Source organism: Hyla sarda, chromosome 7 (genome assembly GCF_029499605.1).
Source record: "Hyla sarda isolate aHylSar1 chromosome 7, aHylSar1.hap1, whole genome shotgun sequence".
Taxonomy (NCBI): domain Eukaryota; kingdom Metazoa; phylum Chordata; class Amphibia; order Anura; family Hylidae; genus Hyla; species Hyla sarda.
Window position 1 is genome coordinate 95,147,596 of NC_079195.1, and position 25,457 is coordinate 95,173,052.

The following is a 25,457-nucleotide window of genomic DNA, read 5'->3' on the forward strand; positions in this document are numbered from 1 at the left end:
TTCAATCTTTTTATTGACATTTTGGCATAAAGTACAAACATTGCCTTAACCAGTGTAAGGTACATAAAACTGAAAATCAAACAAAACAAAACAAACAATTTCCAGGAGTTGGACCAGGTAAGTACAATCAGATTTCAGGTATTGGGTAAAGTAGGTTGCTATACAGTTCCCAATAATAGTAACAACAATAACAATGACATCACAGTGTTACAATATCATATGGCATATGGCTTCCATGTTTCATGCAATTATCAAAGACACATTCGCAGTCATTGATGCAACGGGGGGATAAGGGAGTCATGGGGAAGAGGGAGGGATAGTGGAAGGGGAGAGAGGGAGGAGGGGGAAAGGAGTGAGAAGAGGAGAGGAGGCGGGGGGGAGGTTGGAGGAAGGGAAAGGGATGGGAAGGAGGGTAAGGAAAGGAGGGAGGAGGGGAGGAAGGAAAGTGAGGGGAGGGGAGAAGTAATGAAAAAAGGAAGGAAGGATCAGAAGAGGACAGGTGGGGGCAGGGGTAAGAGGGAGGAAGGGGGGGACGCATGAATGGAGGGGCAGGAATGGCTACTACTCCAAACTATACGTAGAGCTGCTCCACCTGTACCATATCCGGGTAACAGTTTTGTATGACATGCCTTCATTAAGGGCTATCAATTTCTCATATTTATAGGCGGTGTTAACAGAAGAAATCGTTTCGCTCACTAGAGGTGGTAGTGATGATTTCCAGTGGTGTGTCACTACTAATTTAGCAATGACTAGGATCTTACAATTGTCTAAAATCATCAGGAAAGTCCTGTATACCTATGAGAAGTAGGGCCAATTTTGGTGTCAATCGGGGGATAGATGGAGCGAAGAAGTCCATCAACAGCCAACCAATAAGTGGCCAAAGCTGGACAATACCACAGAACATGTGCTAGTGAACCCCTATGAGTGCAATTTCTCCAGCACATAGGTGATGTGGATGGGAACATTGCATGCAAACGAGTGGGCGGGTAATACCAACAGAGCCTAGTTTTGCATATGGCTTCTACTTGTGAAACACTACGAAGGGACCTGTGTGCCCATTTAGCTGCCTGTATCCAGTCTAGTGCTGTAATATCAGTTGCCAGTTCTTTAGTCCACCTAACATAAGGGGGTTTATCAAACGGTCGGGGTCAAATCCAGCATTAAGTAGATGGGTCTCAAACCTTTAAAGTTTAGATTGAATATGCATAGCAATTCCTCGGAATAAAACCATGACTTCTGAGATGTCGTGTTCAGATAGTGGCGTATCTGCAAATATTTGAAAAAATCTGAGTTGGGGATATCATATATCTCTAACACTAGAAAATGAAACAATTGACCACTCTCATATAGTTGTGACAAATTTTGTATGCCTTTGTCAGTCCAAGTGTGGAGGTGTAAGTCGGGGATGCACCAGGTGAGTAAATCCGTGGGTGTATTGGGTGGGAGGGAGCTATGGAAATGAGATGAGTGTCCATGGAACAACGACCAACAGGCAAGACCCGTCATTGTGAGGGGGGAAAGTGATGTAGGATATTGTATTTGCCATATAAAAAGGAACATTAAGCTTTTCAGGTTAGTCCCACCCCCTAAAAAACATTCAATATGAACTTCCTTGGGCCTTTTACTGAGAAGAATCTTCTCTCTGCCCAGATTGGTGGAGTGCTGCACTCATGGTTGACCTTCTGAAAGTTTCTCCCATCTGCACAGGGGGGCATTTATCATTGTAGGTGTAAGTGAAGCTTTTTTTTTACACCATTTTTTGTGTGCTGGTAATGTGTAGGAGCACCACATTTATTAAATGGTCACAGAGCATTTGATACATTTTGTGCAGGTCACATTATCTGAAATTTTACTTTTCCCATACACCAAAAATCTACACCATGTCTGGGCTGGTGTAGTTTTAGAGGCTTTTCAGTGGCTTTGCGCCTTTTTTGCGCCTCTTCACAAAAAGGTGCAGTTCATAAAACCCTTCTATATCATGTCTATTGCCAAAATCAGTGGATTGCAACTCAAAATCAGCAGAAATGTGTAAACCAAAAGGCGCAAAATAAACCCTGCTTGCGCCTTTTCTAGACACAAAAAACAGTCTAAAGACAATAATAAATGTTGGCCAGAATCTTTGGAGCTCAGCCAGAGTGACCTTTGGTTTCTTGGTCACATTTTTTACCAAATTCGTTTTCCACCAATTACTTAGTTCGCTGCAGGCTGCAGTCACCTGTTGGAAGAGCCCTGGTTGATCCACACTTCTTTCATTTAAAGGGGTACTCTGATGAAAAACATTTTTTTAATCAACTGGTGACAGAAAGTTAAACAGATTTGTAAATTACTTTTATTTAAAAATCTTAATCCTTCCAGTACTTATCAGCTGCTGTATACTACAGAGGAAGTTGTATATTTATTTTCAGTCTGACCACAGTGCTCTCTGCTGACACCTCTGTCCATGTCAGGAACTGTCCAGAGCAGGAAAGGTTTGCTATGGGGATTTGCTCCTACTCTGGACAGTTCCTGACACGGACAGAGGTGTCAGCAGAGAGCACTGTGGTCAGACTGAAAAGAACTTCTCAGCTTCTTCTGGAGCATAGAGAAGCTGATAAGTACTGGAAAGATTAAGATTTTTAAATAGAAGTAATTTACAAATCTGTTTAACTTTTTGGTTCCAGTTAATTTTAAAAAATTGTTTTACACTGGAGTACCCCTTTAAGAGTTAAGGAAGCCGCTGTGCCCTTGGGAACTTACAGTACAGCCAAAATTGTTTTGTATACTTCTCCAGATCTGTGCTGCCACACAATCTTGACTCTAAGCTCTACAGGCAGTTCCTTCCATCTCATGGCTTGACTTTTGCTGATACAGATTGTGATCTGTGAGGCCAATCAAGGTGTAGAAACATCTCAGAGGTGATCGCGAGAAATGAAAGGCCCCTTCAGAACTAAATTTCAATGTGGTCATTTCATAGCAAACGGTCTGAATACTTATGTCAATGTGGAATTTCAGTTGTCCCTAAGGCTGGCGCTAGAGATGATCGGAGTTACAGTAATTCGATTCTGCATGAACCTCGCGGCTCGGCAGTTGATGACTTTTCCTGCATAAATTAGTTCAGCTTTCAGGTGCTCCGGTGGGCTGGAAAAGGTGGATACAGTCCTAGTAGAGAGTCTCCTAGGACTGTATAAACCTTTTCCAGCCCACCGGAGCACCTGACTGAACTAATTTTTGCAGGCTAAAGTCAGCAAACGCAGAACCGAGAAGTTCGTGATGAATGGAAACACTGTAACTTCACTCATCTCTAGCTTGCACAATTACTTAATGAGAGGCACAATTACTTTGTAAATTACACTAAGCTGGTACTTATAGTGGGGGGGGGGGGGGGGGTTGGGAACATTTGGTAAGTGTGGGCACTATTAAATGGGTAGTCTGGTGTTTATAATCTGACCAGGCTGAAATGCTAAATAATAAAAAACCTGTCCTCCCATGCCAATCGCAAGAAAGTGCTCACACAGCCAATCACTGCTTGAGCCTGGTAACCGCTAAGGCCAGTGATTGACTGAGCAGGCACTTCCTTGTGTTGTTAAGAAAGAAGTGGTAAGTGACAAAGAGGCGGCACCATAAGGCTAGGTTTCCACCAGCAAAAACGCCAGAAAAACTGCCACAGCTATTTCCTATATTTTGGCAGTTTTCCTGGCGTTTTTGCCTTTGAATTAAATAGCATTTTTGGCCCCTTCTCTAAATTTGTTGGGTTCCCCCCAAAAAAAAAAAAATAAATAAAAAAAAAAAAAAAAGGATGCAGTAGGTATGGAAAAAGATGTACCCGACAGAGGGACCTAAAAATTTAGCCGACAATAATAAAAATGTAGAAAGTGGGTATTTAAATGTAAAAATTATATTTTTATAATTAATTTTGTTAACATTTTTATTAGTAATGTATTTTAACCAAAACCATAACTCTTTCAATTTTGCACCTAAAAATCCATATGATGGCTTATTTTTTGCGCCACCAATTCTAATTTGTAATTACATTAGTCATTTTACTCAAAAATCTTCAGTTTCTACACAGTAAATTTTTCAGTAAAAATTACACCTTATCATTATTCTGTAGGTCCATACGGTTAAAATGATACCCTACTTATATAGGTTTGATTTTGTCGTACTTCTGGAAAAAATTATAACTACATGCAGGAAAATTTATACGTTTAAAATTGTCATTTTCTGACCCCTGTAACTTTTAAATGTTTCCGCATATGGGGCAGTATGAGGGCTCATTTTTTTTGAGCCGTGATCTGAAGTTTTTAGTGGTAACATTTTTGTATTGATCGGACTTTTTGATCACTTTTATAAATTTTTCCATGATATAATAAGTGACCAAAAATACGCTATTTTTGACTTTTGAATATTTCTGCGCATACCGTGCGGTTTAATTAAGGTTATATTTTTATAATTCGGACATTTCCACACGTGGCGATACCACATATGTTTATTTTTATTTACACAGTTTTTTTTTTATGGGAAAAGGGGGGTGATTCAAACTTTTATTAGGGAAGGGGTTAAATGATCTTTATTAACTTTTTTTTTTGCAAGGTTATAGCTCCCATAGCGGCTATAACACTGCACACACTGATCTTTTTACATTGATCAATGGTTTCTCATAGGAAACCATTGATCGATGATTTAATGGTCGGGGTTAATAATGTGGTTAATAAAGTGTGTGTGTGTTTTAACTTTTTCTTTATTTTTTACACTTCTTAGGTAGTACTACTACTCCCAGCATGTAAAACACTGTTCCATGATGGGAGTAGTAGTTCCTGTACTAATAGAGTCACTCCTGACACTTGATGCGATCGTCCTATCTATTGCAGAGATGCGGAGCAGCTCTATAAAGCGCTCGCATCTCTGCTCTGAACTCCATGCCGGCCAGTGATGTGAATAGAAATTCACCTCACTCATTCATATTTTATGCCTAGAGTGGTGATTGGCCAGATGGTGTTAGCCAATCCCCGAACGTTCGGAGTACAAAGCAGAGATGCGGAGAGCAGGAAAAAGCTGCTCTGCATCTCAGGGATGAAGGATGATCGCAGCAGGTGTCAGGAGTGACCCCCACTGTGATCTGTCCTTAACTGCAGGTACTAATGCTCCCAACATGGAGCACACTCAGCTCCATGCTGGGAGCTGCAGATCCTGCATTAAGACAGTTCGCAACGAGTGTCAATTTTGACATCTGTGTGTGTGTGTCACTTTTGACACAGAGTGTGCTCCATGTTGGGAGCAGTAGTACCTGCAGTTACTTCTGACACCTGCTGTGATCCTCCTGTATGATGTATAGATGCGAGCGGGTGGCCGCTCTTCTATGGTCCCCTGCACTGCCGTATATATACACCTATTCAGCGATTGCCTGGAGCCTATTAATATTTCCCACAGTTCTCTGTGGGAAATGTGAATAGGTGTATATATATATATATATATATACACACACACGGCAGTGTAGGGGACTAGAGAGCGGTCGCCTGCATCTATACATTATACAGGAGGATCGCAACAGGTGTCAGAAGTTGACTGTGTTCCATGCTGGGAGTAGTAGTACTACCTAAATAATAAAAAGAAAAAAAAAGTGAAAAACACACACACTTTATTCAACACATTATTAAAATATACAACACAGAGAGAAACACAGCCGCACATCCACCATTTGTAATTTGATCTACTTGCTTCTCAGCATAATTTCAAAAACTAACAGGTTGTTAGTATACATTTTGTGTGTATTTTAATTGATGTATTAAAGGTTTTTAGTACCTCCCCCACTGTACTATTATGATAATTTTTCGGTATTTTGTCTTCTGATGATTATGCCTGGAGTGTTATTGAGCCTACTACAGAGGCCTGACATACTTGCCTATACAGCTCAGTGTCTTTGACAGTATAAATCTTTGCAACCATTAAAGAGATTATCCAGGTTGTGTGTGGTATTGAAATCAATGGAGCCCAGTTGTAATACCACACACACAACCTGAAGACAGGTGTCGTACTGCTTTTAGAAGAATTTAGCTCGGTTTTTCTATTGCTGGATAACCTTTTTTAAGACTGTTCTTCCATATCAAGCTCTCCCTGTAGTTAGTTAGCGGGAGGCCTAGCAGTACATAGTAATAGGCCTCAACTCCTTCTCTACGCGTGAACCTGTGGACTGGCCTGTCATTCTGAAAGTGTCAATCTGTTCAGCCAATGTTTTACAGTAATTTGTTTAACTTGAGAAAGATACAATTCTATACAACTTGGAAGAAAACAGCTGCACTCTTTTTGGTTAAATAAAAATACTCTTTAATAAAAATAATTGGCTTTAGTAAAAATAACTTATTAAACTAAAGTATTTTGCAGTCCACATTTGATACTGTCCTCAACCCCAAGGTTATGTTCACACGGCAGAATTTCTGCACAGAATTCTGCGTGAAATTATAGCCCATTCACTTCAATGGAATTCCTGCATGGCTGGCGCTCTCCTTCTACGTCATCATGTCGTCGCGCACGCCGTCCCGTCATCCAATAGGAGCGGCGTGCGTAGCGATGTGATGACGGCGACGGAGAGCGTGGATCCCGGGCAAGAAGACGTCCGGAGCGTCGGGGACACCACGGGGATGCGGCGACAGCGATGGAGCGACATCCAGGGCAGCGGTGATGGGTCCGGAGCGGCGGGGACACGTGAGTATTACCTCCTATCCAGTGGTCTTCAACCTGCGGACCTCCAGATGCTGCAAAACTACCACTCCCAGCATGCCCGGACAGCCAACGGCTGTCCGGGCATGCTGGGAGTTGTAGTTTTGCAACATCTGGAGGTCCACAGGTTGAAGATCACTGTTGGGTTCAAAATCTTATTTTTCTAGATTTTGCACCTTTAAAATTGGGTGCGTCTTATATGCCGGTGCGTCCTATAGGGTGAAAAATACGGTATCTGTAAGGTGACCCTGATGTCTATTAAATGACAATGTTGCAGTCCACCTCCAAAACTGAAGATTTGTGTTAGTCATGTTCCTACTGACTGTGGGTGCTGTTTGAGAGTTGATCATCTTTACTTAATGCCCCCTAAAAGGGTGTTTATTTTCTGAAACCATCTGTCTTTGAAGTCAGTCTCAGATGGCATTATAAAAGAGGCCAATGCCTGAGTAGTTTTAGTGTCTGTCTGACCTTCCTCCTTTGTTCTTTCTGCTAAAAGATCTTCGCCCATTACCTAAAAAGTTAAAAAAGACGTATTTAAAGTTTCTGAATGAAGAAGGCTAAATTAGGAAACCTCCTTTAAATAGTAATAGTACATAACACTAGTAAGATCTATTTTGCAAACTTGAATTTATAAATTTTTTATCCAGCTAAGTAAGGAATAGTCCATTGAAAGGTGGAAATATTTAAAAAGGACAACCCTTTCAAGCAGCAACCTGGTTAGTAGTTATGGACCACTGTGGGTTTTTTTTTTTTTTTTTAAAGAGAAAAAGAATGGACTACTTACCTCTTCCATGAGCAGTTTGTGTTCTTTTAATAATCCAGCCTTTTCCAATAGTTTTTCTATTTGCTTCTGTGTCTTAAGATTTTTTTCTAGCACAAATGATGCATGCTGTGGTTGGATGAACTGCAAGAGAAGCCTGTAAAGTACCAAACATACATTCCTTAGAAGACAGGCGGATCTGTTTTATAGTAACAAGAACAGTACAGCTCACTTTTTGCATGATAACAGACAGACAATGGTATGCCAACAAGATTCGGGTTGGCTACAACTTTATAGAAACTCTCCAACCAAAATCAAATAAGCCCCAATTAAAGTATCCTTAAAGGGGTACTCCGGTGCTTACACATCTTATCCCCTATCCAAAGGATAGGGGATAAGATGCCTGATCGCGGGAGTCCCACAGCTGGGGACCCCCATGATCATGCAAAGCGGCACCCCATTTGTAATCAGTCCCCGGAGCGTGTTCGCTCCGGGACCGACTACGGTCGACCGCAGGGCCGGCGGCATGTGACGTCACGCCCCCGTGTGACGTCACGCTCCGCCCCTCAATGCAAGCCTACGGGAGGGGGCGTGATAGCTATAATTATATATATATTTGCAGCTCAGAACGTGTTATTTATTTATTTATTAATTATATTGGAAACGGTTCCAGAAAATGTTCCAAATGGGTATCAGAGTCTCATCAACTGTGAATCCTTTAGATTTTCAAGCTGGCCACTTTGTCCCACAGGGTCTTAATGAGACCATAGAGAATGTTCGTTAACACGATTCATTTTTTCATTTAATTTTCCTTCTTCTTGTTTTCGTTTCCATTATTTATTTATTACTTTCATATTATTTCCTCCTTTTTCTTCACTTTTTTTTTCTCAGCTTTATTCTTTGTGTAGGTTTCTCAGGTATTTAAGGTTTATATTTATTTATATATATATATATATATATATATATATATATATATATATATATATATATATATATATATATATATATATATACATATACACATACTTCCACCTATGGGTAGCTCTTATATGGATTTTTAATATTAAATGTTTTTTTTTTTATTATTATTATTATTTTCATATTCATGCAATTGTTATCATCTTTTTCATATAAATGTATTTTATCTATGTTAGTCATTTGTGTGCAACTGCACTTATCTATAATCTGTTATTTTGTAACCTATTTTCCATCTATATATATATATATATATAAACCTTACCATTGGTTCTATTGTCAGGCTTGAGAAAGTTGCGGTTGCGCAGCAAAACGTGTCGCATTCTGTGAAATAAACCCGTCCTTACCGTCCTGGTTGTGTCCTGTGGTCCGGTCAGTGCTGAACAATCCTGCCATTTGTTTCCTGTAAAGCAGTTTCTCTCAGCTCATATTTATGACATGAGCTGCAGCCACAGTCCGATACAGAAGTATTTCAGGATCGTCGCCCTGTCAACTATGTGACAGTCTGCAGCTCATATAATAAATATGAGCTGACATTTGATTTAAAGGAATTTTCTTTTTTATTCTCAGAATAGGCCATCAGTATCTTATCAGTAGGGTGCAGAAGCCAGCCACCCCCACAGATCAGCTGTTTGGCAGAGTCGTTGCGCCTGGATGTACATTGTGAACAAAGCGAGAATCCTCAGCTAAGTTCATCATCTAGTGGCCCTTCTGGCTAACTGCAGCTCAGTTCCCATTAAAGTGAATGGGAGCTGATCAGCAGTAACTTGGCACGAGCACTACACAATAAACTAAGCTAAGGCTTCCCTTTATTACAATATTCTTTTGAATAAATGGGGAGCTTCATATTAAAGGAGTACTCCAGAAAATAAACAATGTTATCCCTAGTACAAGGCCTCAAAGAATAATGCATGATTTCTATCTATTTAACTCAATGCATGAAGTATATATTATAGACACATTAAGCTCCTACCACATCATTATGTTACTCTAAAAGAGAAAGAAACACTATGGAAAAATACATGACATAATAACCTTCCATTTTAGTAAATTAGGTAACACTTCTTGCACTATGTTGTTAAGTTGAAGATAAAACAAGAAAAATCTCTATAAAAGCTTCCATTTAAGGGGTCTAAATCATAAAGGGGTTGTTCTGTAAAAACAATGTATTGTACTATTGTGCCCAGACTGCCTGATAAAATAATAAAAACTTTAAGTCACTTCTTTACTCCCTCGTAGCCTCTGGTATCAGGGTGCTGTCTGCTCCTGGTGACACTGCTTTTACCTGAGCTGCAGATTTTAGGGTCTGCAACTGAGGGTGCCGCTATACCAATCACTAGCTGAGGAGGGACAGCGCTATGGCCAGTAAGTGGTTGAGCAGTGCAGTAATGTCCCATCTGCAGCTCTAACTGGCCTCGGCCCTGATACCAGACACTATGGGGTAGAGAGAAAGGCAAGTTAAAGCTTTTCTTGTTTTATAAGCAGTCTAAGCACAGTAGTAAAATAAAAATGTTCACCAGTCAACCCTTTTGAAGAGAATACGTCAGCTCTATATCATGTTCTGAGCTGCAAACATAAGCAGATAGCGGTTAGGAAGATAAAACTAATGATGCATGTCTCTTAGCTGATGGTTATTTGAAAAGTTACAAATCGTATTTTCCTTTTGAAGCTAAAGTGTCAATGAGGCTGTGCTGAACTGTGGCATGCAGGCCTTCTCCCTCCCCCACCCCTCCCAGCTTGACTTTCAGCACTGGGTGCTGTACATCAATCATGCAGGGCAGGGAGGCATGTATACTGCCGTTTAGCAATACCTTCTTGACACTTAAGTTCTGCGCATAATAGAGCTAAATGATTCTCTTTAACCAATATTCAAGGACTTTGATCCTTAAAGTACATATAGAGTTCTAAGTTCGTAATATTGCATTACACCACGGAGTAATTCAAGAGGAATTTACTTGAGTAATTCCTCTTGAATTCTCCGCTCCAAATTAATGTACATCTCCTCTGCCCATTGACTTTTTTCCGCTGCCCTGTTCACACTGCGGAAATTCTGCTAGCGGAATTCTGACGCTGAATTCCGTTCCACTTGAAGAATGAGCATGTTCATTCTTCAAGCGGAATCCGCTAGCAGAAATCAATAGAGGTCAATGGTAAAAAAAAAAAATTCCTCTCGACATCGTTTTCGCACGGAAATGGCTGAAAATCCCTTCACTTCTTTCTCCCCCATTACCGCGCGCAATTCCGTGCAAATTGCACGCAAATTGTGCGCAAATTTTGCGCGAAAAAATTATTATTTTTTCCGCCCGTAAACTTTTTGGCGTGAATTACTCTTGATTTACTCCGTGTAAACGCACCCTTAGAGTTGATCTCAGGTGATGTTAAATGCAGTGTCTGTTTGGTTATTTATGCTGTAGGAGAGCTCACCCTGCTGTATAGATAACATATGTAAGAAAACAATGCATGTACATCATCCTCAAGGGGAAGCTGCCCTGACAAGCATCCCTCGAGTAATGATACATGCTCTACAAGTATCAGCCCCCAGCATCAATCAGCTCTCGGGAAGTTTTTGTGTAAAAAAAAGTGCACAATATTCTCTCCTGATTAACCCCCAAGTCAATCTCCTCATTATCCCCCCAAGAGATTATAACTAAGAGATTGTAACTCGGTTGCTTTTCTATATACCTGGCTCTAATAAAAGAGGCACATGACCACATCCGCAGCTGCTCCCAGTGTGTGTAGACATTCAATAAAGTATCTCTTTCATTACATTGTCCTGGTACTATGGTATCATCTACGGATACAGAGGAGTCTATTGGTCTAGCAATGCCATTTATACATTGTGGTGTTCCCAGCGATCTCCGAGCACATAAGTTGAATCTTCTGGAGCTTTGTGATGGATCCTTGCAGTTAGTGATGGTAAGGAAAACACTATTGTAAGATTCAGCCAAAGAAATCCAGAACTCTGGATTGAATGGGTGCAGAGAAATCAGTTGCTGCAAACACCACACTTCTTCTTGTAGATTCCCCAAATAATTGTGAATAGTTGCTTGAAGATGTAAGGTCCCAGTCAGATGATCTGTATTACTTACAACTTTTGTCTACAAAAGAAAAATAATTATTATTACTATGTTCTATCTCTGCTATTTTATATACAGTCAGTAATCACAATAACAGTAGATGAGACCTTGTACCTTCTAGATTCCAAAAGTATTTAAGAAAATGGGTTGTAGGACATCAGAAAAAAACACCAATCTTGGCTACAGCAGTATTTCCCGACAGTTGTGCATCCAGCTGCTGCAAAACTAAAACTCCCAGCAATCTGGAATTTGAAGGTTTGTAACAGCTGGAGGCACACTGATTGGGAAACACACAGGATGTGTCTGGTAGTGCAATAGAGCAATATTAACTTGAATGAAGCAGAGCTGCAATTCCAATAAAATCTCATACAATTTTTAAATAAAGATTTTTTTAAAAGATTTTAAAGTGTAGCTGACATAGAATGGATTCGACACTAATGCGTTCTACAATGTTTCTGGATACATTACCAGCATTTCTGCAATCTCCAAAGCTTCTTTATGTCTTCCCAATCGCATTAAACAGCGTGCCTGGCTTTCCTGGACATCTCTTCTCATTGCATTGTTTGCCGGCGGTATAAGGGCATAGCAGTCACTGTACTCTTTAAGTGCTTTCTAAAAGGGAATTACAAATGACCATTATTTTTCATAAAACAATGGGATGTTTATATGGGTTGCAAAAAAATGATATATACACTGATCCCTCAACTTACAATGTCCTCAACATACAACTTTTTCAACATACAATGGTCTTTTCTGGACCATTGTAACTTGAAACCAGACAACATACAATGCTATGGAATCTGCGAAACGTGTCAACGGCTGGAAGAACCGACCAATCAGAATGGAACTTTTCACTGGTAAAACCCCTGTATTACTGAAGTGCATGCACTGACTGGTGTCTGGTAGCGCCCCCTGCAGTACAGGGAGGGATTACATGTTCTGTACTCTTTACATGTACCAGGGTTAGCTGCTCCTTTGGGCATCATGTAAGGGCGGCTCCATTTGACTTTTTTAGGACACTGTGTGTACTGTACAGGACCCCGAAGAAGCTTCTTTCCTCTACATAGACCAGTGTTTCCCAATGAGGGTGCCTCCAGCTGTTGCAAGACTACAACTCCCAGCATGCCCGGACAGCCGAAGGCTGTCCGGGCATGCTGGGAGTTGTAGTTTTGCATCAGCTGGAGGCACCCTGGTTGGGAAACACTGAAATAGACAGTGATTACAGATCCCAGCAGATCTTTCTTACTTTTATATGTAAGGATTTGCTTTATCTGTATTAGTTATCAACTTATTTATCTTAAGTCCTCACTTTTTCCTATTTTTGGATGACATTTTGGTGGCTTCAGAACCAATTACCAGGTTTCCATAGAGTTATGGCCTCAACATACAATGGTCGTCCTGGAACCAATTAATATTGTAACTTGAGGGACCACTGTGTATATATATATATATATATATATATATATATATATATATATATATATATATATTGGAAGGATTAGGTGTTTTTTTTGATACATAGAAAACTTAACTTGCAATCCTGCAAATGAGTATTTCTATTCTACAACATAAGCCTATCTTTAGAGCGGCTCCCGACATGTCAATCACACAGCACAGTGTAAGAGCAGGCAGAGCCACAGCCATGCTTTCACTGACAGTGAGAAGAGCAAACAGAGGCAGAATGGATGTCAGCAGTGTCTGCCATCGCCCCCACAGACAACCCTTCAGCCTGTCTTGATAACTGTTGAATACATGCTGTACTAGGGTAAGGCCTGAGTGTGTGCAGGGCTAAGCTGTGTGTGCAGTAAAGCTGTGTGTGTGTGTGTAGGGCTGAGAAGTGTGTGTGTGCAGTAAAGCTGTGTGTGTAGTTAAGTTGTGTACGTAGTTGAGTTCCTTCCACTCTGTGTAGCTTTGAGGTAAATAGAGGGGAGCACTTTAGGGAGAAAACTGCAGGTAATTGCCTTCTACTGCCAGTCTAGCAACTAAGGGACATATAGTTTACAGCAGTGAGGGCAGGCATAACCACTGCCTAGAAACACTAACAGAGTTCAAGAGGAAAACAGATACCTGTACAAGAGAACAGGGGAAAAAACATTACCAAGTAAGGCTGCAGTTTTTTTTGGCTCAGTAATGACAGATACGCTTTAAAGGGGTTATTAAGCCTTATAAAAATGGATATCTAACTCAAGTAGGGCTCAATGATTGAGTAATCAATTAAAACCGATAATGGAAACCATTCTGTTATCGATTAATCGCGTTCTGATTAGGGGTTGGGCAAAAAAGGAGTTAAAAAATATGTCGTAACACCAGCATGATCCTCCATAGCCGTGTGCATTTAAGGAGGCCATGCTGGAAGCAGGCCATAAACACTATAATCCTCTGTCGCACAACGGAAGTCAGGTGACGTGGCTGTACTGAAGCCGGACCTCGGAAGGAAGCCAGAGGACATGACTCATGCGGAATACAAGCTGCCACACGCCGTAGGAATCCTTCCAGTTGTTACTGAACAGGAACTAAGGAGCTGCTGTTGACAGCAGAAGTTGGTTCAGCACCATTACGGACTCTTTTTTATTTTTTATTTTTTTTTTGCTTAATGGGGTACTCCAGTGGAAATATTTTTAGTTTGTTTTAAATCAACTGGTGCCAGAAAAGTAAACAGATTTGTAAATGACTTCTATTAAAAAATCTTCACCCTTCCAGTACTTTTTAGCAACTGTATGCTACAGAGGAAATTCTTTTCGTTTTTAATTTCTTTTTTGTCTTGTCCACAGTGCTCTCTGCTGACACGTGATGCCCGTATCAGGAACTGTCCAGAGCAGGAGAAAATCTCCATAGCAAACCTATGCTGCTCTGGACAGTTCCTGACACGGACAGGTGTGTCAGCAGAGAGCACTGTGGACAAGACAAAAAATAAATTCTAAAAGAAAAGAATTTCCTCTGTAGCATACAGCTGCTAAAAAGTACTGGAAGGGTAAAGATTTTTTAATAGAACTAATTTACAAATCTGTTTAACATTCTGGTACCAGTTTTCCACCGGAGTACCCCTTTAATGCCTCCAGTAGAAAAAGATTCAGACACCTTAGATGAAGCACAATACTATTGCATGGGACACAAGTACACTCCACGTGTAGCTCTGGCAAAAAAAAGTGTGAAAAGGTGCCAAGGTTTCCAAGACAGGGGTTTCATAATACGCTTTCAACTATCATCATAACTTCCATAAAAATGCAGCATGATAGGTGGTGGATGGCAAATGGTAATTTAGGTAATAGATACATTTGGCTTTGCTGCACACAGCATCCAAAGAATACAGGGGGAGATTTATCAAAACCGGTGCAGAGGAAAAGTTGCCCAGTTGCCCATAGCAACCAATCAGATCGCTTCTTTCCTTTTTCAGAGGCCTTTATTAAAAATGAAAGAAGCAATCTGATTGGTTGCTATGGGCAACTGGTCAACTTTTCCTCTGCACCGGTTTTGATAAATCTCCCCCACAATACTTGCTTCCGGACCACAGGTTGTGTTTTCACAACGGATACTGGACCATCAATGCTTCTCCTCCAGGATGTTTACGGTTTATGGTCCATATGTCTGCAGTGAAGACAGTTCTGCTCATAAGAGCTAATGGTATCAATCCTTGACATTCTGAAAAGCCTCCTTGTAATTCCTCTTCATAAGTTTGGTGAAATGTGTTTTGGAAAGCAGATTGGATACAGGTTTTAGTACACCAACCACTTTCTGATCCCTTTGGGGGAGATTTATCAAAACCTGTCCAGAGAAAAATTTGCCCAGTTGCCCATAGCGACCAATCAGTTCGCTTCTTTCATTTTTAACAAGATCTCAAAATGAAAGAAGCGATCTGAATGGTGGCTATAGGCAATTTGGCAACTTTTCCTCTGGACAGGTTTTGATAAATCTCCCCCTTTGTCTTCAACCAGGGACAGCTCCATAACTTACAACTGGCATACTCCCTGGTTTTATGGAGATGTTGTCAGATTTGTGAGGAAACATCAGCTGGAGGGACTAAAGCCAGACTTGTGGAAACCAAAAACGATCCACAAGCTTCTCAGAGCTCCCTGTTGCCACTGCATTGACTATACGGACTAATGTGGCTTTTGCACAGCTAAATGTGCACTGCTAGTATTATGCAAAAAAAGCTATTTCTGTCTAACTTCCTTACATTCATATGTATAATATATGAGTACTGTAGTTTGACAGTAAGAGCTTTTTACCTGCATAATATATTATGTATTTAATTCTTACTACATTACAGGGCTATGCCTTCCTCTGTTAAGCCAACATGTTTTATTTTCATATGCTCAATTATCACCATAGTGCTTCTGGGCCACGTAAGCTCTGCTTTGCCCACTTTGTGGGTGGCTACCAAGTTTGAAGGATGTGTAAGTGTGATTATGTTACTTCTTAATTTGTTTTTATATGCCTACTGTACATATTATGGTAAAACCCTTTTTTGTCCTTTTGCAATTATTCACACCAATAGTTGGCTAACTAATTTATTTTAAAAATAATCATTAGCTGCAGCCCTAGACTACAGGCACCCCTGATGATGAGAGGTTTGTAGGGACTTACCAGGGATTGTACCTGCATCAAATACTTTTAATACTGCAATGTTGCCTGGTTTATTTAAAAATGGGATGATGCTGCAGCAACTTGCAACACCCCTACTAAATGTATTGCGATTCTGTCAAAAGCACTGTTAAACATTAAAGAGACCCCTTTAAACATCAGATCGGCAGAGGTGCTGGGAGTCAGTGAAGAAACTGATGCAGCACTTGAATAAAAAGTTGCAGCTTTATTTTGGTCCGAATCCGACAAACAAACTTTCCACGGTAAAACCGACACCCTCCCTTGTCATACGCGTTTCAAGCGCATGCGCGCTCTTCCTCAGTGACCAGGGAGTCAGTCCCTGACAATCTGGTATTCATGGTCTATCCTGAGGATAGCAAAGACAAATGGCAGATTCACTAGTACGCATTATGCCACTTAAAGGGGTACTCCACTCCCCAGCATTAGGAACATTTAGCTCCAAACACTAGTGCGGGCTTCGGGGGGTCACCACGCACCCTCGTGATGTCACACCACGCCCCCTCAATGCAAGTCTATGGGAGGGGGTTTGACAGCCACTAAATGTTCCGAATGCTGGGGAGTAGAGTACCCCTTTAAATGCACCTTTCCTAGTATCGGTTCTACAAGTCCCACGCAACACCATCTACTTAAAAACACTAAAGCAGTAGGGTGCAGCAAAGCTAAACGTATATATTACCTTAATTACAATTTTCTATCCACCACCTATCATGCTGCATTTTTATGGAAGTTATGATGATAGTAGGAAGTGTATTATGAACACCTTGTCACCTTTTCACATCATCAAGTGTCAGTAATGGTGCTAAACCAACTCCTGCTGTCAACAGCAGCTCCTCAATTCCTGTTTAATGACAACTAGAAGGGCATCTCACAGTTTTAAAAGCCCTGCTTTATGTATTGTCGATCATAAAAAAAGAATTATATAATAAAAATGACACCTTTGGCCAATTTATACAGCTTCTGCACCATACAAAACACCCATTGTTCAGCTGTATACTCAATAAAGTCAATGTTGTCCAGTGCATCGCCTTTGGTCGTGTTTATGTCAGTTTTGAGCAGTGACTCTAAGACCTTTTTTGTCCTTTTACTGTCTAACCATACAAGGCAGTAATACTGGTTCATCAGCCACATAAAGAATAGTTCATATTCACAAACTATTTTCCTATGTGTATTTTTACACTGGCAAAACCCATGTCTTCACTTTAAAGGAAAGCTGTCAGCCTGTTCACCCACACTAAATCCAATACACTGAGTTATAGTGTGGGTGAACAGGAGTCCATCGAGGGGTCACTGACTCAAATACGTACCTTTGGTCCTGAAATATGTCCTCCATAAGATCCTCCTCTGCTCAATCTCCATATTCATTGTCTGTGATTCCACTTTACTACGATATGGAGTCACAGACAATGAATATGTAAATTGAGCAGGCAGAGCCCCGCCTCCTGCACGCGATTCACAAGAACATCTGGGGGACATATCTCTGGACATATTTAAGTAAGTGACCCCGTTGGACTTCTGTGGATTGGGTTTAGTGTCGGTGAACAGGCTGACAGTTTTCCTTTAACAGTGTTGAATAGAAGCATGCTAATGGGAGCAGGGTTATTTAAAGTGACAACTCCTGGATTTTAACAGAAATCAGCACTTTCTGCATCAAAAACTCTGATTTTGCTCATGAGGACATACTCTAAACTTTCTCTTATTATATAACCTGACCTAATAATAACTGAGGGTTATAACTGTTCAATATGCAAAGGATGCCATTAATCTGCAGCAGTGTTTCCCAACCAGTGTGCCTCCAGCTATTGCAAAACTACAACTCCCAGCTTTGCAACAGCTGGAGGTACACTGGTTGGGAAACACTGATTGGAATAGCCCAGATCACAAATAAATTATGACCAGGCGGATTTAATCTTCTGATGAACAAAAAACTTCTCTCCATACCTCAAAGTCCTCCTGCCTGTATGAGAAATCCGCTCTGAACTTCCACATGGTGTGAACTTCAGCCAAATCTGCACTGCTCAGATCTTCCTGAAACCACTGGGAAGGAAAGATGATAACAAAGAGAAATTATACAAAACAAGTAAATACCGGTACATAAATAATAAACTATAATAATTCTGCTGCTACTACTAATATAGTACAGTCATCCCTCAACTTACAATGGCCTCAACATACAATAGTTTCAATATACAATGGTCTTTTCTGGACCATCGTAGGTTGAAACCAGACTCAACATACAATGTACGGACAGTTCAGATCTGTGAAACGTGTCAATGGCTGGAAGAACTGACCAATCAGAATGGGCATTCACTGGTAAAACCCCTGTATTACTGAAGTGTATGCACTGACTGGTGTCTGGTAGCGCCCCCTACAGTACAGGGAGGTATTACATGTTCTGTACACTTTACCTGTACCAGGGTTAGCTGCTCCTTTGGACACCAGGTGAGGACGACTCCATAACTTTTTTAGGACATTGCGTGTACTGTACAGGACTCCGAAGAAGCTCCTGTCCTCTACATAGGCCAGTGTTTCCCAAACAGGGTGCCCCCAGCTGTTGCAAAACTACAACTCCCAGCATGCCCGGACAGCCTTTGGCTGTCCGGGCATGCTGGGAGTTGTAGTTTTGCAACAGCTGGAGGCTCCCTGCTTGGGAAACACTGACATAGACAGTGATTACAGCTCCCAGCAGATCTTTCTTACTTTTATATGTAAGAACTTGCCTTATCTATATTAGTTATCTACTTATTTTTCTTTAATCCTCACTTTTTCCTATTTTTTTATGACATTTTGGTGTCTTTAGAACCAATTACCAGAGTTCTGGTCTCAACATACAATGGATTCAACATACAATGGTCGTCCTGGAACCAACTAATATTGTAACTTGAGGGACCAATGTATAAATAAGCACAAGTTGAGTCTCTGCACCCCATATCCCAGTATGCACACATCCCCGGTCACAGACCATACCTGCGGCTTGCACTGCTTTGCGGTATATGTCAGCCCTCTCTGACCCGTGCGCTCCCGGGATTCCGGAAAAAACGAATCATCAAAACAAAAATCACACTCCATGTTTCTCCCGGCACTAATTCATACATGCACCAGAACGTTGCGTCGCGAAGTCCGTCCGTACGGAAACATTAGCAGTGTGGAAAGGTTCCGCAAGCCTTGCCAGTGCGCACACGTTGGCAAACTATGACGCTGCGTACGCTTGCCCTACGCTAATTGCGGAGTCCGTAGTAAACTGCGCATGCGCTTTACTACGGAATTCTTGTAAACTTCGCACGCAAGCGTAGAGTTCATCTTCAAAACGCGCATGCTCTGAATGAGATCCCGAACTTGCGCTCTGTTTGCGCATGCGCTCTTCATAGAAAGTTGTAGAGCTGTGTAGAAGCTGGTGAGGGAGGGTGAGTGGCTTGTTTGCTGTCTGTTTTAGAGTCATTATCATTATTGACCAGTGAATATAGTAAACTGTAAATATTATGTAGGAAGGTAGATAAACCGGAGCTGTGTACTGTGAGTTATTGTTACATTGTTTTATTGTTTCATTTGCAGCAGTTTTAGAACATATTTGCTGTGGCATGCTCCAGGTAAGAGATTTCTGTGGCTTTCTATTACCTTTAACTTAAATGGGTTAAAAATAAAAACTTAAAAAGAAGTTAACAGCATTCCCTGACATTTTTTTTTATTCTGTATTTGCATACATTGTTATGGACATGATGAAGGGAGGTGCGGATCCCAAAATGCGTTGTCCTGTCATAATAAAGAGTTTAGATGTTATTTTCCTTGCCTGGTTTTGCCATTAACCAGTTGTTGAGCTCGGACTAGCAACAGGGTGACGTAAACAGGTGCCGTTCTTCTAGTGGACGTCCCCTTGATTATTTTTTTTTTTCTCACCGACTTGGAAAAGTACCACATTGTAAACAATTCAAAAAGTCCAAAAATTTCTCAACATGTAGTATTATGGAGGAAATTTTTCTATATAGGTGGTTGTAGGATCAACACCTAAAAATAGCATTGCAACTTTCAAAAAATTAGAAGGGACTAGTGTTTTGTTAAGCCATGTATTTTATTACTAACCTTGCCTTATGTATTGTCACAGTTTGGATCCACTTACAGACCTGTATGGGTCCAAATTAGGATAAGAGGTATCATTTGGCCAAATGAGAAGCTACATTAAAGGAAATATGCAGCAGAAATCTTTTAAGTTCCCCTGTGCCAGGGCTGAAAAAAACATAAAAAAACAAACTTTAACTCACCTTTCTATGTTCCCCTGTTGCGGAGATATCAGCATCCTGTTCCTCTAGTTTTGCTGGCTTCTTACGCTCGAAACGTCACTGTGCAGGCAGCGTATCGGCCGGTAATAGGCTCAGCACACTGTCGTGTAAGGAACCGGCCCGTGCTCCTTGCATTCAGCCAATCACTGGCCGAGGCGATATGCTGCCTGCACTGTGATGTTTCCAGCCTAAGAAGCAGCAGCACCGGAGGAACAGGACGCCGAATACACAGATAAGCTGGTATGAAGTCAGTAATGTGCTTATCTGTTTATTAAAAATAGCAACCCACCTTTTATACACAGGGATGTGGAATTCCTATCGCCCGACTTGCAGTTCCGGACGCCAGGCAGGTGAATTTTTCAGGCCCTTAGCCCTGCTTCGGGCAAGCAGGGCTGGACCTGAAAGCCCCTGACAAGCACGGCGGCGCTTAGAGGGGTGTATGGAGCGGGCTCCTGACACCAGCCCGCTCCATACTCTGCAGCCCCCCTGCTGTTTTCAGTAGCCGGGGGCTGCCGCTAATAGTCAACATGCGGCTATTAACTCTTTATATCGTCGCTGTCAAAGCTGACAGCGGCATCTTAAGGGACATGTGAATGCTCCCTGGTGGGCTAGTGGGGTGCGATCCACTATAGAGGTAGCCGGAGGGCTTACCTCTGTTCCCTGGTGTCCGTGGCTCTGTCATTGATAGAGCCTGGCTGGACTAGGCTCTATCAATGGATCACAGAGCACCCAGATTAATGGAGTTAAATAGGACTCTGTCCGTTGGTCCACGGATCCCTGGTTCACAGGTTGACAGACGCCGACAGTTCACACACCGGAGTGAACAGAGCTGGACGGAGCCAGCTCCCTGCGCCACAGCAGGTTGTCGCGCCCGCCCCGTGAACCAGGGATCCGTGGACCAACGGAGAGAGTCCTGGCCTATAATATAGGGACAAAGTCTTATCATTTATGTATACCTGCTGCTTTTCCCTACAGGATTTATAGGGATAGGAGAATATCTTTATTGCAGATGGATGACCTGTTTCCTATGCCAAGGACCTTTTTAATACTTTTGGTTTGATTTGATATACCGATTGTATATATATAAAACCTATTAATCTGACATACCTTTTCTGTACATATTATATGCCTCCCTGAGGACGCCATATAAATATATGGCAGAAACGTGTCGGTGGTATAATATAATAGTGGTATGATATGCTGCTAGTCTTGGTAACCCATAGTTACTAATTAGCTGTGGCACAGTTTGAGCGTCTCCTTTGATTCTGGAAGGTTACTGCTCCTGGTGGTCTACATCTATTAAATTTTTAATGGTGTTGGAATCAAACACATCTTTGGGTGATTTTTAATGATCCAAATAAAAGTTAATTTTTAGGCACTACCCTGAACACCTTTATATTTTTTGTTCTTTTGACATATTTGATTGCTGGGTGGAATTACGCTTAAGCGTGGTCTGATGTGGGACCTAACACATTTACGTCTAGTTGATTATTTCTAAATTAGTAAAACATGACAGAAACTATACAAATCTGGTATCGCTGTAATCAGGTCGGTCTAAAGTATCAAAATAACATGTTAGCTCAACCACAAGGTAAATGGTGTAGAAAAGAAAACCACAACATTTGCTAAATTATCTTTTACTATTTCAATTTCACTTCCCTTATATATATATATATATATATATATATATATATTTATTTATTTTTTTGTTTCAGAGCATATGTTATGGAAAAATCAAAAGGTATCATTATAGTAGGTAGTTTTGGCTATTATAGGGCGAGGAGGAAAAACAAGAGTGTAAAAGCGAAAATTGGTCCAGACAAGTGGATCGTCATGAGGGACAAGTAGATTTTGCTCCGTTTTAGTCCCGTGGACAAGTAGTTTTTTAATAAATTTCCACACCCCTGTATACACTGGGTATATACTGAGTGTAAGTCACAGGTTATACAATTATACGTACATAGCAAATAATCAGAAGACACCTGCTTGCTTTCACAGTCCTTGGCTAATCTTCCAGAAATGTATCAGCTTGGTCATTCCTTTCTCGGAATTCATCTACTGCTATCATTTAGAACCATCTCCTTGGTTCTCATGAATTGAACTTAATTTATTTTTTAACATTTTCTGTAATTTGAATGATTAAGTTCCATGTCAACAGTAAAGGGGATTCGACTCTATAACAGCACTTTGGCTGCTTCATTGTTAGGATTGAAGGCATATAGCAGTGTTCCCCAACATGTGGCTCTCCAGCCATTGTCCTTTGTGGCATTTGAACCGTGGACCCCATGCAGTAGTCCAAACCACTGTTCTAATCATTATTAGGCACCAATAACCTACTTTCTATGTTGTGCAGTCTGACAGGTTCTTCAGCTCAGCTTCTCTGTTTGGTAATGTCAGTTCCCCAACATATTAGTAGTCGGGTGGCACCTGGTAGTTAGGTGTTCTCAATTCCTGCCTACCTTCACCGTGAGTGTTGGCACTAAGGTGGGGCAGAGGCGGCTCTAGAGTTTGTGAGGCCTTAGGCTAAACTCGAACATGAGGCTCCACATAATTTTCTGCATACCTCCCATGGTGATCCATTCCGATATCACTGTGTATATATTAAAGAGGTTATCCGTCTGGAGGGTTTTATTTTCAGAACTATGCCCATATTTAGTACATAAAAAAATAAACCTGTGCTTACCTCCAGTGCTCCTGCAGTGCCTCAGGTATACTTCTCTGGTTCCAGGCTGTGATCCTCTTCCTGAGCAAAAGTGTGATGCCTGGGCCTGGAGTGACACCAGGGCCCAGAGTGTCATACTGCCGTTAGGCCAATCACTGGCCAAGGTGGGACTTTGCTGTGGCCAGTGATTGGCCTAGCGGTAGTATGACACTGGGCCCTGGTGTCAAGCCCAATTGTGACACTTTCTATCAGGAAGAGAACTGCACTCAGGGACCGGAGCAGGACACCGGAGGCCCCATAATAGCGCTTGAGGTGAGTACAGTTATTTTTTTTTTTTTTTATTATTATTTTTTTTAATATACTAGGTATGGGCATACTTCTGAAAATATAACCCTTCAGCCAGATAGCCCTTTTAACCATGTATTGTGATATCACTGTGCATATTAACCCTGTACTGGCATGTCACGGTATATATTAACCTTGTATTGTGATATCACTGTGCATATTAACCCTGTACTGGCATGTCACGGTATACATTAACCTTGTATTGTGATGTCACTGTGCATATTAACCCTGTACTGTGAGTCACAGAGTTGATATGCACAGCACCATCACAGTACATGGTTAATATACACAGTAATGTCAAAATACAGGGGGAAGCAGTCTTGTCACAGTACAGCGTCAGTGTGGCACTGCACATAGTAGTAGGGAGGGCATATAGCATGATGGGTATCATGGGTGGCATGGGCTGGCCAGGGCACGGTCAGTGTTATCATGACTGTGTAATGGTTTTTGTAGCCGCCTTCTACAGAATAGTGGAGCATGGTGGTGGGGGCAAAGGCACAGGAGGCTGCGGCTGCAGTGCCAAACACTGTCTGTGTTTACATACTGTGGTGCAGGGGTGGACTGACAACTCCTGGGGCCCCCATGCATCCACCCATGTGTAATACAATAAATTAATATTTTAACTCCTTTGGGAAACAACCCCTTTTGGCCTTGAGCCAAGATAGATAGCTAGATAAGTGTTTCCCAACCAGGGGGCCTTCATCTGTTGCAAAACTACAACTCCCAGTATACCCATACAGCCGAAGGCTCTCTAGGCATGCTGGGATTTGTATTTTTTCAGCAGCTGGAGGTGCCCTTGTTGGGAAACAGAGAGAGAGAGAGAGATAGACAGATAGATATAAGACAGATAGATAAATAGCAAAAAAATATCTTGTCCACAGCACCACAAAATGTGCAAAAAGTGCAAGTTTATTCCATAAAGGGTGTCATTACAGCAGCGACGTTTCAGTCAGCTCAATCCTGACCTTTCTCAAGCAGCCGAGAAAGGTCAGGATTGAGCTGACTGAAACGTCGCTGCTGTAATGACACCCTTTATGGCTAAACTTGCACTTTTTGCACATTTTGTGGTGCTGTGGACAAGATCTTTTTTTGCTGCTTATGTGATGACTAACCAAGGGTCCAGGATCTGCATGCACCCCCTTTACATTTTTACGGATTTGGTCGTGCAGTTCTTCTAGATAGATGCGAGAGATTGATAGGTGCTAGACAGATAGATCAGTGTTTCCCAACCGAGGTGTCTTCAGCAGTTGCAAAACTACAACTCAGCTGTCCGAGCATGCTGAGACTTGTAGTTTTGCAGCAGCTCTCTCTCTCTCTCTCTCTCTCTCTCCCCCTCTCTCTCTCCCCCTCTCTCTCTCCCTCTCCACTAGCAGCCACAACTATCCATGCACAGCATAGAAGTAGGGGTCTCCAGTTTCAGCTATAAGAGTAGTTGTAAAGAAAGTAGGAATGTATTTACAAGGAGGATCGCAGATTTTAGGACCAGCAGTAGAGTTCCAGTCACTGTCCCACAGCTGCATTCTGTTACTGAGCAGGATAGACAAGGCTGAGTGAACTGTCATCACATCCAGTACTGCTGCTTCAGCCTCCACACTTGCTAGCTCAGCTCACAGTTTCAGCCAAGGGATCTGTGTTGGAAAGCTATGTGACATCTGTCTAAAAGTAGGCAGCTAACAGTCAGGGGGAGGAGGGGGCAGACAGCCTACAAACCAGCTCACTGCACTGTCCTTATACTACTGAGAAATTAAAGGGGTTCTTCGGGGAAGTCAAGAAAAATAAAAATGCCCCAAAGCCACCACAATACCTGTTCTGTGTCCTCTGTAGTTATCCATGTGGTTTTGGCAGCTCCTTTGGCCCCTGATGTCTCCTAAATACTTTTTCCTTGTTTGCAGCTCAGACTACAACTCCCAGCAGTCAGTGCAATTCTGTGTAATGGCTGCCAGCCAACTGCTCTTACTATCCGTGTGCATGCTGTGTTGTTGTAAACACAGTCAGCAGCACACACTGTATAAATCATGATATGCTCTGAATGGCAGCAGTCAGTGATTAGATCTACAGCAGGCATACAGCAG

General features: G+C 41.6%; 2 protein-coding genes across 7 annotated transcripts in view; one reads left to right on the forward strand and one right to left on the reverse strand.

Moving 5' to 3' along the window:
- On the reverse strand, positions 1 to 25,388 carry C7H8orf76 (chromosome 7 C8orf76 homolog). Of its 3 annotated transcripts, none has more exons than XM_056530047.1 (6): positions 19,072 to 19,309; positions 18,046 to 18,141; positions 11,974 to 12,117; positions 11,111 to 11,526; positions 7,478 to 7,610; positions 1 to 1,266 (listed from the first exon to the last, which is right to left on the reverse strand). In XM_056530047.1, the coding sequence occupies exons 1-6, from the start codon at positions 19,171 to 19,173 to the stop codon at positions 1,135 to 1,137; spliced, it is 1,023 nt and encodes a 340-aa protein (XP_056386022.1). In that variant the 5' UTR covers positions 19,174 to 19,309; the 3' UTR covers positions 1 to 1,134. The 3 variants fall into 3 exon arrangements, with proteins under 3 accessions (XP_056386022.1, XP_056386023.1, XP_056386021.1); XM_056530048.1 differs by lacking the exons at positions 1 to 1,266; positions 19,072 to 19,309 and adding exons at positions 6,795 to 7,204; positions 25,190 to 25,388; XM_056530046.1 differs by lacking the exon at positions 1 to 1,266 and adding an exon at positions 6,796 to 7,204.
- MINPP1 (multiple inositol-polyphosphate phosphatase 1) overlaps positions 19,389 to 25,457 on the forward strand; it is a 71,574-nt gene continuing 65,505 nt past the window's right edge. For 3 of the 4 annotated variants that reach the window (XM_056530038.1, XM_056530040.1, XM_056530041.1), the window contains exon 1: positions 19,657 to 19,691. The gene's annotated coding sequence lies outside the window, so the exon portion shown is untranslated. Of the gene's footprint in view, positions 19,509 to 19,656; positions 19,692 to 25,457 lie in introns of those variants that run through there. The other variant, XM_056530039.1, reaches the window with a different exon arrangement.

Coding starts and splice junctions, on each gene's coding strand:
- C7H8orf76 (XM_056530046.1), bottom strand. CDS start 19,173: ATGGAGTGTGATTTTTGTTTTGATGATTCGTTTTTTCCGGAATCCCGG. Junction 11,527..11,973: donor TGGAGATTGCAGAAATGCTG/GTAATGTATCCA, acceptor TTTCTTTTGTAG/ACAAAAGTTGTAAGTAATAC. Junction 7,205..7,477: donor ACAAACTGCTCATGGAAGAG/GTAAGTAGTCCA, acceptor TTAACTTTTTAG/GTAATGGGCGAAGATCTTTT.